Source organism: Echiichthys vipera, assembly GCF_963691815.1.
Source record: "Echiichthys vipera genome assembly, chromosome: 2".
NCBI lineage: Eukaryota > Metazoa > Chordata > Actinopteri > Perciformes > Trachinidae > Echiichthys > Echiichthys vipera.
The window spans coordinates 18,355,794-18,370,793 of NC_139827.1; the positions used below are offsets into that span (position 1 = coordinate 18,355,794).

Here is a 15,000-nt window from a genome sequence, read left to right on the forward strand (position 1 = left end):
CCTGAGTTCCTGGTTCCTGAGTTTGCATGTTCTCCCCGTGTCTGTCTGGGTTTTTTCCGGGTTCTCCGGCTTCCTCCCACAGTCCAAAAACATGCAGGTATTCGGTTAATTTATTGCTCTAAATTGCCCGTAGGTGTGAATGTAAGAGTGAATGGTTGACTGTATCTGTTTGTCTCTATGTGCCCTGCGATAGACTGGCGTCTTGTGCAGGGTGTACGCTCAATGACAGATGGGATCGGCTCCAGCCCCCCGTCACCCCGATAGGGACAAACGATTGAAGATGGATGGATGGACTTTGTGTTGCGCTTCTTGTATGAAAGGTGTTTGTACAGCACCTTTAAATGCAAATAGGGGCTTCAGTGAAACAAATGTATTTTTTGTTCTTTTAGCCATAATTGCCTTGATCACCAAGGCCTGTGAGAATTTGATTGATTGAATTGTGAGATTCAATCTCTTGAATCTGTAAAATGGGGGAGGACATGTTGGAAAGGGCCGTAGGTCGAGGTCAAACCTGGGCCGTTACAGTGAGGATTAAGCCTCTGTATATGGGCATCCGCACTATCAGGTGAGCTACCGGGTGCCCCTAGTTTTTCGGCTGTGGTTGTAGTATTTATGGTAATATGATACTTATACATTCAAGTGACATCACTGTAGCATGCATATTCTCATAGTCCAGTTTGAACAAAAAAAAACATCAGGTTAACCCAAAATAGAAAAAATTGGTTAGACCTCGGGGGTTAAAACATAACCAGGTGCCAATGGTTTCATATATTATGTTAAACAGACAAATAAAACCTCCAAAAGTTATGTTCAAATATTTTTTTTAATAAAATAAAGTAACATGTAGGGTTAAATATTTTAACATTTATTTTTGCGCAAGGGGGCAAAAATAGATTTTCGGGGGCAATGCCCACAAGGGTGCAAACTAATACAACACGAGATACAAATACGTGTATAGTTATATATATATATATATATAAACTTAATTTAAAGACCGTAGACCTTCCTCATTCAATGTTAAGAGTTGTTAAGGGAGCAGCGGCACAGGCCTACGCGAGAACGCTCGAGGCAGACAGCCATGATAGTTCTGCTTTTTTTTTCCACAATCAAATATTCATTTTCATATTCGATATTTGAATAATATATTTGCAGTTAGAATATGCCTTGATGGCTCTACATGACACAGAAATTTGTTGCTGTTGTTCCTTGAATATGTCCAAAAATACTTCAGAAGATTTATCGGTTTCAGCTGTCTCTTGATTCAGTTATTTATGACACCATTGCAATAGAAGATACAGAACAAAAAACTATGAGAGAAATCCTTTTTTTTCTCTTCTTAAACTGAACACAGATGCACTTTAATCCTCTAAAACTTTTACTCAACCATACACACCAAATAGAGGCCTGGAGGGGGGAAAAAGTCACAAAGGACGCGGGTCTGTCTGTGTTTTGCCCCTCGTTGTCTCTCCCTCTAATCTTCCCCCAGGAGGAGACAAGTTCCTCGTTGGGCGACACAGCGACATCCTTGTCACCGCTTCAGTGATACACACACACAAGCACACACATTCTGCAGCCTCCTGACACACACACAAACAGACGCACACACCCTAACATACAGTCACTCATTCCTTGGTCCCTTATCTGTGCCCCTGTAAGCGGACATGGGGTTGAGTGACAGTATGGTATCCCAGGAGGGACAGAAAGGTGTAGAGACAGACATCCTAATCCTCTCTCCCAGCAGACCTCACCAAAACACAGAAAGGCAAGACCAAAAAAGGAATAAAAAAAGAAACGATAAACCAGAGGATCAAGGTCCCTTCTAGCCGTTGCTCTTTCGCTAACGACAAGGAGAGTATAATGAATGCATATCCCTCCTTTCCCCATCACTTGATTTAGCACTTCAATTATCTGATTTTCCTTTCTCTTTCTTTTCACTCTTTTTTTTATCAGACGTAACGCTTTTATTCTGCAAATCCAAATGTTCAATTTTCCGCCTGAGAGTGGGACCGATTTATCTATGTAATCTGTAAGCGTGTGTGCGTGTGTGTGAGTGTGTGTGTGTGTGTGTGTGTGTGTGTGTGTGTGTGTGTGTGTGTGTGTGTGTGTGTGTGTGTGTGTGTGTGTGTGTGGCTGGCTGCATCTAGGTGTGTATGCATGTGTGTGTGCGCCTGCTAAATGTGTGTAAAAGGCAGGAGTCAGGGAGCAGTGTGTGTGAAATTAATTTAGATTAATAGACAATGTGTGATTATGAAGATATGAGAGACACCGAAACACAATCCACTGCAGGGCAAGGTGAGGAAGAGAGAGGGAGAGGGAGGGAGAGAGAGAGGCTCATATTTATTTATATTCAGCGATATCCATCGAGTAAAAGGAAATAATATTTCAGTCATAAGCGTAATAGATGTATTGCTTGTCTGTAACATGAATAGAAACTACAAATGAACAGTCAAACCATTTTAATCTGAAGGAGGAGAGTTACAAATCACATCTGAGACTACCTTTTTCTTATTATTTATTATTTAACTTTGTTGCAGCTGTAGATCAATCATTTGAACAGTAGTGGAAAAAGTACCTAGATATTTTAAGTAAAAGTAGCGATACTGTAGTTAGTAGTACAGAACTACTATTACAAGTAAAAGTCAAGCTTTCAAAATGTTCCTAAGTAAAGTACAAAAGTATTAGCAACAAAAATATACTTAAAGTGCCAATAGTTAAACTATTCACTATGCAGAATCAACGATTTAAGAATAAAATCTATTATTTGATTATAATTATTGATTTATGTGTTCATCCCCTTCCCTTCCTGGTAAAAGCGGAGCTCATTTAAATGACTTAATATACTGCTGGGTAGTTAATCTATAATATTACATCATAATGTATTAGTTGATTATATTGTGTATTAATAATCTGAATTCGTAAAGAAACTGTGAATGAATGGAATAAAAAGTACAATCTTCACCTCTGAGATGTAATGGAGTAGAAGTATAGAGCAGCATAAATTGGAAATACTCAAGTGAGTACAAGTAACTCAAAATTGTACTTTAGCACAGTACTTAAGCAAATTACTAAATTACTTTCCACTACTTCATCTGGGAAGAGGCAGAATATGAGTACAGTGGACCAGTCATAATTCAGAACCTGCTTTGAGGCCTTTATCATTTAAGCAAATTATCTCATTTAGCGGTGCATATTCCCAAACAAATTTGCAATCAATAAAACAAACAAAAACCAACTGGTACATATTAAAAGTGGGCCTTCATATCCCCTGAGAGGTCCAGTTAGTAATCCAGCCTTACTGAAAATACTCTATTCACAATCATGATCTCAATTAGCAGACAATTCTGTGATCATGATAATTGTTTTATGGAGGTGTTAAGCTTGACGCCTTTATTGCATGTAGTCCTCCCTCACTCTCTCCTCTTTCTGCTCTCAGCCCTCCACTGTACACTTGACAATAAGGCCTTTATTAACCCAAAACAATCACACAAACCGTCAGTGTGCCTCAATTAAAAATCTAAATATTCTCATTGAGCAGATAATGGACAAAACAGGAACCTACCTCCTCTTCACTAACTTGAGTTTTGGACTCTTTATTTTTTTGGGACATCTTGATTAAAGCGTTCAAGTAAAGACCTTTGGATTTCTTTTCACTTTGAGTTAAGGTCAAGAATTTCAATAGTTTTTGTTATTCCACATAGGGGCACACGAGGCTCCTGAGAGATTCACACAAAAACGGGTCTGCTGTAAAATTTGCTTTGACAGTTTGAAACAGGATTTCTTATAGCAGCAGACCTACCTAAGTTGTGAGCTGACACTGAGCCTGCTTGGCCGGGCGGCTGCTGAACCTTTGTCCGAATGATCCTGCAGGAGGAGAGAGGAGATATTAGTGTGTGTGAAGTGGACGTTTTTGTGTGTGTGTATGTGTGTGTGTGTGTGTGCGTGCGTGTGTTTGTGTGTGCGTGTGTGTGTGTGTTTGTGTGTGAGTGTGTGTGTGTGTGTGTGTGTGTGTGTGTGTGTGTGCGTGCGTGTGTTTGTGTGTGCGTGTGTTTGTGTGTGAGTGTGTGTGTGTGTGTGTGTGTGAGAGAGAGAGAGAGGATTCTGAGTGACAGAGAGAACATGACCATCGTGGGAGCTAAAGTGTGTGTGTGTGTGTGTGTGTGCGTGTGTGTGTGTGTGTGTGTGTGTAAGGGAGGCTGACATGGCAGTGGGGCCTCACACTTCCTGCTTGGCTGCTCATGCGAGCCTTTTCTTCCTCTTTCCTCTCCTTTCTTTTCCTTTCCCCCTCTTTTCCTCTCCTCTCATGTCTTTCCTTTTCCCTTTCTTTCCTTTCCTTTTGTGTCCGTTTCTGTCCTTACTCTCGCGCACCTTCCTTCCCTTTTGTCTGCCTCTTTTGCTCACTCTCTTCTCTCTCTTATTTCACTATCCCTCCCTCTCTCTCTTGCCTCTATGCTCGAGGGAAAGGGTTGTCATTGTACCATCGTGTTGAACCACTGAGCTGCAGCCACTTCATACATATGGAGACTGGGGCCTCTTTGCCATTCTCTTTTCCACTCCCGGACACGCACACACACACACAAACACATACACACACACATAAAACACAAGGTATTATATTGCTCCAAGCTCTACCTACGCTCAGAACCTGTTGCTATTAGTTGATAGTCAAACACCCAGATTACATTGACTGTAGTACCTGTTGATGGAGCTGACACTGGGGACGCTGTCGTTGTCACACACTCTCTCGGCCAGGAGCCTGTCCCGGATCTCCCAGGCAAACATGGTGGGGTTTTGGCGTTTGTAATCGGCGATCTTGTCGACCACTTTGGGAGTAGCAACCTTTGGTTTGGATCCCCCGATCACCCCAGGGCGGATACTGCCTGTTTCATAGTACCTGCCAATCAAAGCGCAGAAGATGCTTGTTATGGTCAAAAGGGGCAACACAAGAATGTTGTAGTACTTATAAAGGAAGCGTTGAATAAAAGCTGTAACAAAATTGAATTGAATCCATAAAAATCTAAATTTAATTGTATATTGCTCCCAGTCCCACATTGTGTTTAAAATTGTTTTGAAATATATCATGTTATATTGATATTTGTAATGTAATGATTTTTTTTAATGCAACATGTATTAATGATGAGGCTGAGAAGTTGAATCATACAGTTTATACATCCATGACTGTGTGATCTGATCAGTTGGTCTTGCGTATTTTTGAATTATTTATCAATGCAGATAATTTTGCAAAAGTAATCAAATCCCACCTACAGTACATAAGAAAGGGTTCACATTATTTATAAGGCTGTTTTTTTCTTATTATTAACTAATATGTTAATGGTACCCAGCCCACTGGTTCCTACTGAAAATTGGTCACAAATATATAGTTTAATTTATTTTTAAAGCTAAGTTCTCAGGCTAGAATAGCTGTAGTTTAACAGGAGCAATTCAAATCAGATTTGGTGCATTTGTGACACTTTATACCTTGTGGTGATTTGGAAATTGTTCCACTCTTTCCCCTCCTCAGTAGATGAACAACCTTCCCACTGCAGTCAGGACTTCTCTCTGGCTTGAATTCAAAAACACTTTATGTCTATCTGGCTTGTCCCTCACTCTTCTCCATTTGCACCCGAGCTATGAACCTCTTGTCTTGCATCCCATTTCTTGAAGGATGGGTGGGCTCACATTCTCACTGTCCATACTGACATCGTGAAGTGAGGTGACCGATGGGCTGCAAAAATCCACAGAGCCTGTCCTGTGCAAAAATGCATTGGTATAGTTGACTGAAGCTAAGATGATTCTGATTTTGTCAAAAGTGGTTGTCTTCAGAAGTCACAGTCTTTTTAGTATGAAATTTGTGCACAGTAAATCTTTCCACTGCAATTTAGCAAGAATACACTTCCTGAGATTTAAAAAGGAAAACACTTTGGATGATATCCGGCCAGTATGGACAGGAGAAAAAACTAGTGCCCAGTGAGATAGACTTAAAAAGAGACAATGGTTGACAGCTTGATCATTGCATCGTATATTTATGTCCCTAATGTTTGGACAGGAAACAGATAACTCTCAACAAATTTAGTAAATACTATGGCAAAGGACGACATTGGTATTTTCTCTCTATGCCCTATTTGGCCTTTTGAGTTATGTTGTCTATTTTCATATGGTTTTTTTGTTCCATTGCTTTTGTCTGCAGTTATTTATGCGGCTGCTTTGGTATCCCTTGCAAAAGGTCTTCAACCATCAGACTGAGAAAAGGAAACTTCTCTAAGCTCTCTGAGGCAGAGCAAGGACATAAGTTATATTCAAAGCCTTAATTAGTCGGGCATATTGGTATCCTTGAGCCTAAATCAGGGCTGGGTACCGGATTTCAGTACTTTTAGGCGCAGACTAAAATGCCTTGTCATTCAATACCAAATTTAAATATCTAAGGCTTAAATCGCATCTGTGTCAGTGAACCAATAAGCAGGATGTATGCTTGTACCAAGATCTAATAATGCTGGTGATTGACTGTCTAACGTTACATGTCGTCAAGACAGAGAACACACATGAGAAGAGTGTGTGTGTTGCGTAGCTGTAAATGAGCTACAATATGAGTATAGAGGTTTGTACTGCAATGTGTAATTTTGTGACTTATTGTTGTTTCAATGGATTTGATAAAATAACAGTCAGTGACAAAATGCCATGTCAAAAGTATTCATGATGTCTGACTTGTGCTGGCTGTTGTTTTCTTGGCAAATTCATGTTGTGACACACACACACACACACACACACACACACACACACACACACACACACACACACACACCACACGCACACACACGCACACAGATTCAGGCGTTTCGTGTCCACCATGGCTATTTCATGAATGTATTTGCATGCAGAAGGGGCATGGGGGAGGGGGGTGGGAGGACAGCAAATACGCTACACAGCTTGCAGAAAAAAGGGGGGATGCTGTGTGTGGATGCAAGCTGTCAGTCAGTCTTAAACCTGCTCTCTCTCTCTCTCTCTCTCTCTCACTCTCTCACTCTCTGTCTCTCTCTCTCTCTCTCTCTCTCTCCCTCTCCTGCTGTACGGTAGAGTAATCCCTTCCGTGAAGATGTGTGTTCCTGTAAATGTGCGTTTCCTTGTCTGTGTGTGTGTGTGTGTGTGCGCGTGTGTGCGCGTGTGTGCGCGTGTGCGTGTGTGTGTGTGTGTGTGTGTGTGCGCGCGCGTGTATGCGTGTGTGTGTGTGTGTGTGCGTGCGTGTGTGTGTGTGTGTTTGTGTGTGTGTGCGCTCATATGCCTGCGTGAGTGCTGTGCATATTTGGGTGTGTTGTACATTCAGACTATTCACAGCTGGAGTATAAACACAGCTAAAGGAAAAAACAATTTATTTCCAAATGGAAAACTATTTAAATTATTCACAGCTGAATCATTGGTGAATAAACGAGCATGGTTATTGATATCCGCACAACGATGAGCTAATACATGCACATGCTCGCGCGCGCACACACACACACACACACACACACACACACACACACACACACACACACACACACACACACAGATTGGTAGAGTTGGTGTTTTTGTTCTGCTGGCACCAGAGAGACAGAGAGGAGAGGATAAAACAACCCTCCCTCCCTTCTTCCATCCCTCAACCCCCCCACGGTAACGCTTCAGTGAGTTGAACGGCCAGGACAGGGGAGAGAGGGGGATAGAGAGAGGAAGACAGAAAGAGAGAGTCATGGGAGAACAATGACCAACACATTTTTTGATATAGCTGAGGGTCGCTGTAGCTAATCCTTCCCCTCCGTCCGCTCAAATGGTCTCTCTGCCTCTCATTTGTTTTTTCCTGCACTCTTCTTCTTTAACACGCCTTTTCCCTTTTGATTGTGTTCCTGGTTCTTGTCTTTCTCCCTTTCTCCATCTCCCTCTGTCTTTTTTTTTTCTTTTTTGGGGTGCAGAAATATGGTGCCACTTTCATTTTGATGCTAATTCCAAAAAGTGATGAATCTTTTCCCCTTTGTCCCCCTTTCTTCTCCGGGGGATGGAACGAGCAGGGATTTACTCTTGAATTTAGCTTTGAAAAGGCGAAAGAGAAAAGGACCCCCACCCACCCACCCCTTTTTTCTCTGAGGAGGGACACAGAAAAATTGAGAGGGATATGATGAGAAATACAGGAAACAGAGAGGAGAAAGGAAGGTTAAAAAGGGTAGAGAGGTATAAGGGTAGAGACCATAGTGAGACAAATATGAGGCATGGCAGACGCCACTAAAAATGCAGCTTGTGCACAGTGCTGAAGGAATCAAAGAAACGGACACTAAAGGAGTCCGTGTGACCTTACAGGAGCTTACAGGAGCTTCGTTTGACACATGTTAACACCGAGCATAAGCATAATGACCCAAAAATTAACTTTAAGCTGTCATGTTTCAGACATTGCACTTCAAAAATGTATGTTTTGCGGCTGCCATTCCAGGAAGCCAACATTATTTTATACACCTTAGCCAGCTGTCTGAGGAGTGCCAGGTAGCACACCCTAACAGTCTGTCGGCACACTGTTGAGTGTTAAAAGGATGTAAATATTTTCAGCCCAATATATATCATCAAAACAGTAAAAATATCTAGCCTACATACTGTATATTTTTCGATATTGTTTTTTATCCCGACATCGAAAAACCAGCAGCCAAACTGCGTTTCCAGTAATATTTACATCATTTGAATGATGCTTTTCGACCTGATCCTTGCACCTTATGTTATGTTATGTTGTAATGAAATGAGAAAATACTCATTTTCATTTGTGAACTATTTATTTTACAAAGTGATATACAAAAATAGGCTTTACAATGTAGTTATTTTATATGGACTATTTATTTATTGAATATCTAAAAAAAAAGGGCTAGATTGTGAGATATATCGTTATCGAGATATGAAATTACTTATAGTATATCGGGGCAGAAGATTTTTGCCATATCGCGCAGCCCTACACTATACGGTCATGGGAGTCTGTGTGCCTTTACCTGCCCAGTATCTTGCTGACACATCCATGGCTGACTCGTAGCTGGCGTGAAATGTCGCAGGGCCGTACCCCTTGGTGGGCGAGTTCAACTATTCGCTGTCGCACCACATCTGGGAGGGGCCTGCCGTTTACAAACACACCTCCGAGCTGGTTCACTCCGCCATGTCCTAGAAGAGAGAGAGAGAGAGAGAGAGAAAAGACACTATTTGAAAGGAATCAAAGTCAAGGATGAGTGAGAAAGAGAGAAATATTATGGCTGCCTAGAAATTTAATTACAGGCAATGAAATGAGGGTAAAAGGTAAACTTATTCAAATAGGAGGGACCAAATGAAAGTGGTTGATAATCAATTATGAGACAAGGATTTTAAAGGACTAAATAAGTGTGGCATTAGCTATGCGCGCAACAAATAAAAAGTACACAATTACCAAGAAAATCAGTGTTTAAAACATTTTAATATACTGCATTATTAGTGACACAACAGAATAATGGATAGGTACAAGAAAGTAACTCTTGCTTTTCCAATATGATCATCAAAATCAGTAATGTTTACATAAATATCACATCCAATAGCCACATTCCAGTGCAGATTAAAGCCTCCACATTTTACATTATTTGCTCGGCTTTAATGGCGCCTGTTCTCCCCCCTTTCACTGTTTCTCCTGTCCAGTGAAAGACAGAAGTCGACTGACAACTGCTCAGCCAGACTTTGAGAAAAACACTATGTTGTGCTTGTTTCCGTGGTTCAACAGTTGGTCAAGCTGAACATTAAAACAATGTTAGTAAAAATCGAAGCATGTCAGCTCCCTCAAATCACTGACTGACACTGAAAATATCCCTGTGCAAGAAATCTCTTATTTAGCTACTGAAGTTGTTTTGTATGTGTGTTTATATGCCTTATTATTATTTATGAGGTTTGGTTAAGAAATATTAACTTCCGCAGAGCCACACTCAGGATCCCAAAGCTGCAGGATTCAATTTACTATCTCAAATACATGTGATTTCTCTTCCGCCACTGATTTATCTGGCTCAGCATAATACTAGTTCCAGTTTGACTATTCCAAAGTGCAAACTTGGCCTATTTTCACCCGGGGCTGAATAAGCTAAGATCTTACCTAAATGAGGGGATTTCAATTAATTATTGACCAAGGCCTGGCCCTGGCACCATACCACTAATATTCCCCCTGAGGGATGCAAGTATAGGTGGAAGTGAATGAAAGAGAATAAGACTTGTACACACGAGAATAGCAGAACGCCAAGTTGAACCTTTACATAATTCTTTACGAGGAACCGTTATAAACTGTTTGAATCCTTCACTCTTCTACTACTGTAATAATTAAGGCTAAGAAAACCATAGATGTCAATTAATCTGACAAACTTCAGCTTTTGATCGCCAGATTTAAATAGCAGTAAGTGACATCTTACTATTAAGGAGAAAATAATTATCATTTTGGAGAAGCTGAAACCTGAAAATTATTGGTAGTTTTGCTTACAATTGACTAAAGCAATTAATCAATTATCAAATGTATGGCCAATTAATTTGCTGTCAGTCGGCTAATTGATTAGCCAACTAACTGTCTCAACTCTAATAGCGGTCCTGGAGCCTATCCCAGCATGCACTGGAGGAAGGTAGCGCCCGTATGGGTCAGCAGTCTCAGCACTTAAACACATTCACACCTCTGCAAACTCTCTATTGAAAGGCTCCAAACAGCCGAGCCAGGTCACAACCTGCGGGCACTTCTTGCTGTGAGACGACAATGCTAACCACTGTATCAGCCAATAGTGTGTGTATATGCTGTATATATCTCACCAAAGGCACAGTATAAATCAAGCACATTTTTTCTACCACATAATCCACTGGCTTTTGTATTACCATAGTGATTATGTCTTTAGGGGAAACACACATGCACGCGCACGCACGCAAACACACACACACACACACACACACACACACACACACACACACACACACACACACACACACACACACACACACACACTAATCCTAGCTATGGGGGTAATAGATTTTAAACACATTACCCCAGCAGGGATACCCCCTTAAACCCAAAGCTGTCCCCGGAACCTGTCCCCCTGTCCTCTTCTTCCCTCCATCAGCATAAAATAAAGAGAGACACACACAGTTCGCACACAGTCCTCCAGCTCAAATATAAATAGATGCACACAAGGAGGATGAATACCAAAATGTGAAGTCTAAAGTCTCTTTCTGTGAAATAAAACAAAGCTACTTCCAAACGGCTGATAGGGGAGCTCACTCTCTTCCTTACTACTTTATTTTTTGAGATAGAAGAAACCTCATTATGTAGATGCCTGCTGCAGACAGCACCATTTGAAAGGCAATCACTCTTTACAAAAGACACCAATATATAGACAGAGTTGTATTTATGCAATGTCTGTGAACGCTCAACCCAGACTCAAAGTCTAAATGGCATTAAATGTAACAACCAGCATGAACTTTAAAGACATTATAATCACATCAGCTGCATCAAAAGCATTTGTCATTTATCATCAAATATTTTTAAGTAAAGGAGCTCCAATGGACGACTCCTGAGTTGGTGCATGTTTTAATTTTTCAGATATGTGTTGACATGGCTGTGGTGGGACAGGTGCATTAAAGGTCCTAAATTTTGAAAAGACGGGGTTTTTTTTTTAATTATAAAGCAGGCCAAGGTGCTGTATAGATACTGTAAAGTATCACAGTATCAGTCCACAAAGAAATGCAAAGAGATCATTCAGAAACTGTTTCTTTAAACAAGCTGTCAGGACTATTTTAGGGTTATGATGTCACAACTATACTAAATATAGGTAGAAAGTGCTGCTGTAGTGCTTTTACAGTCATTCCCCGGCTGCAGTGACAGTGCAGAGATGGCGATAGTACAGAAGCAGAAGACACAAACACTGACCAATCAGAGCAGACTGGACTTTTTCAAGAGCAGGGCTTAAAGAGACAGACAGAGGGTGAATACAGGTATATTCAGACAGACAGTATGATCAAAAATAATGTGTTTTTTTAACATTAAAGCATGTAAACATGTTCTAGTAGAAACCAAAAATACAACTGAGCTTAATATGGGGTCTTTAGTCCACTGATATTACATGTCAGAATCAGTTTATCATTCATGCATGTAAAGGCAGGTGTGTGTCTTTGAAGCTCTGGAGGAGCTTTGTCGAGTCCTGAGAAAATAACCCTTGTGTGTTATCTCGTTTTGGGATCGAATGCTAGAAATGACACAAACAGAACTGTGTCTAAGGCAGACACCTTTGCATAATGGGAAATGTAGGATGGAGCGTTTTTGAAACTTGACTTATGGGGACTATAATTAATACTGTCACAAGTCCCCTAACTTTATGAATGAAAATGATCTTTCAACTGACCTAATTATCTAAAGTTTCCAAATGTTGAGCTGGTTTACAGATTATTCATACAGTATGATATGGTATCAGGAGAAGAGGTAGCCACAGCAATTTGGAGCACACATGCAGGAAGCTGTTTTATACTGCATCTGTTGTTTGAAGTAATATTAAATAGAGATCTGTGTATTTGTGATTTGTTGGTTTCCCTGTGGGTGAGCCTACTGGTGTTTTTTTAGTGTAAGCAGGTACTACTCAGCTCCTGGCCCAGTGTAGGATGGAGAGTCAAGTCAATTGTATTAACATGCATAGCACAAAATCATAGTTCCTAAATTTGCCTCAAAAGGCTTTACAATCTGTACAGCAGACTTTATTATGGGGTCCTCGATTTACTGGAGATGCATATGTTGAGACATGTTATCCCTTTATTAGAAGGTTGAGAGTAGAGAAATGATTGGATGGCAGGATTTTCCCTGACTGGCTCAAGATAGGATATTATAAGATGAGGTATACTTTATTGTCTCCAAGGGGGGGTTTCTTTTGGGCAACAGTTGATGCAATTAACTTAAAACCATATGTAGCCACAAGACAGAGCAATCTATTGTTCATTTGTATGCCCAAGTACTTATACCTGCTCACTTCCACTGCCCCTAAAGATTACAGGGTCATGGACTCTTACCTCCCTGGGGTCAAATATGATTTCTTTGGTTTTATTAATGGTAAAAATTAGAGGATGGCTGTCACTTTTTAACGCTGAAAAAAAAACACACTCTGCCACTTATGAATCTCACTGTTTGTGTTACATTTTGAGACATTTCAAGCCTTTTTATTAGAAAGTTGACGATAGAAAAATCATTGGAAGGCCCCCGGATGGACTCAAACCGTTCATGGCCAAAAACCCCTGTGATTTTACTGGAAATCATAACTGTATGTCCTGCTGCATGGGTACTGAGATGCAGAGAGAAAACCCTCTCTCTCACACACACACACAAACACACATACACACACACACACAGTTACTTTCATGTGTCCCCTCAAAGCAAGACTGAGCCTGCTGACCTACATGGACAATCTCGCTCTCTGTGAATGTTTTGTATAGTTGTGTGAAGGCATTATTTTGTCCTCCTTTCTTTATTATTATGTCCTGAAACCTTTCGTCAAATAAAAGCACAGTTTTTGCAGGGTCGCTTATGGAGCACACTGCGCCACGTCCTCCTCACCACCACAGGTATCTGCAGAGAAGACCCCCCCCCACAGACACACACACACCACACACACACACACACTCCCTCCGCCTCCCCCTCCCTCTCTCCCTCTTCCTCAGATAAGAGTAAATGAAATGGTTCCTTTCACCCTTCCTATCTGGGCCAGGGCATGAAATACGCCTTGCTTTGTAAAGAGATGGAGAGGAATGACTTGTGACCTACAAAAACCTCCAGATAACTATTTATTCACTTATCTGTGTATTTACTGTTGGCATTAGTCGTTCAGACTCTCACCATTCTTGGGGTAGGTTATGGGGATTATGTGTTTGAAATTTATTTTCCAAGCCTATAAATACTGATGGGACAAACGCCACAACTTACGTATTCTATAAAGACATTTGTTTATCTGCCATTGTGGCATAATTCTCCAAATAAGTAGCATTTTAAAGGCTGTATGCCATGTTTTTACACATTAGGCATCAGGTGGTGCAAGAAATGGTGCTAGAATAGACTACATTTGATCTTGCAGATTTTATCATTGTAACAGGGAATTGCCATGCATTTTAGGAAGAATCTAGTCACTTCCTTGTGCCTTAAAAAATGTATTTCCTAACTGAAGAATTTGACACTGTTTTCTCTCAGCTGTGTGAGTTTAGTGACAAAGGTCCAATAATTCATTACACTGACCAAACAAATTAGCCACTTGCTCCCAGAAATTCAATCAACATTTGTCGGCTCCAGAGGTTTTGTTGCAAATTAGATACAAAGATTCTGCCAAATTAGGGGGGGTCTTGGCTTTTAAAGGTCCTTCCATAAAAGCTAAACCCATACAATCTCCAGAGGGGGAAACTGTTGGCAGAGGCAGCAGCTTCATTTTCATCCCGGAGATTCAGAGAGGGACAGTCAGCCAGGGGACAAGGGGTCATTATACAGCCCTGTTGTATTTTATTTATTTACCCTTTATAGGAGCTGAGTTAAAAGCCCGGCACCTCCTTAAATGTTTGATTGATTCACTGTTTCCAGGAGGAAGAAATACAGAGATAAAGCAGAATATATTCGAGCTCCCCCATCCAGAAAATAAAGTCCATTAGGGCTCTCTGTCTCTCTCTTCCCGTTACTCTCTCTTTCTCTCTCTCTCTCTCTCTCTCTCTCTCTCTCTCTCTCTCTGTCTCTCTCTTCCCGTTACTCTCTCTCTCTCTCTCTCTCTCTCTCTCTCTCTCATCTCTCATCTGTCTCGTCACGGACTGACGACTTAAAAATAGGCAAAAGAAGAGAAATCGCAACAAAACGCCACCAGTTCTCTGTCTCTCTTCTCTCTCTCTCTCTCTCTCTCTCTCTCTCTCTCTCTCTCTCTCTCTCTCTCTCTCTCTCTCTCTCTCTCTCTCTCTCTCTCTCTCTCTCTCTCGCTCTCTCTCTTTCTCTCTCTCCATGTGTCTTGA

General features: G+C 41.0%; 1 protein-coding gene across 2 annotated transcripts in view; it reads right to left on the minus strand.

The window, feature by feature from the left end:
* The window catches only part of pax5 (paired box 5), a gene marked incomplete at its 5' end in the record, with an annotated part of 57,728 nt that overhangs the window by 32,565 nt on the left and 10,163 nt on the right, over positions 1-15,000 (minus strand). For both annotated transcript variants that reach the window (XM_083934439.1, XM_083934440.1), the window contains 3 exons: positions 3,797-3,861; positions 4,694-4,891; positions 8,991-9,156. In XM_083934439.1, coding sequence (XP_083790565.1) covers positions 3,797-3,861; positions 4,694-4,891; positions 8,991-9,156 — 429 coding nt within the window. The remainder of the gene's footprint in view (positions 1-3,796; positions 3,862-4,693; positions 4,892-8,990; positions 9,157-15,000) is intronic.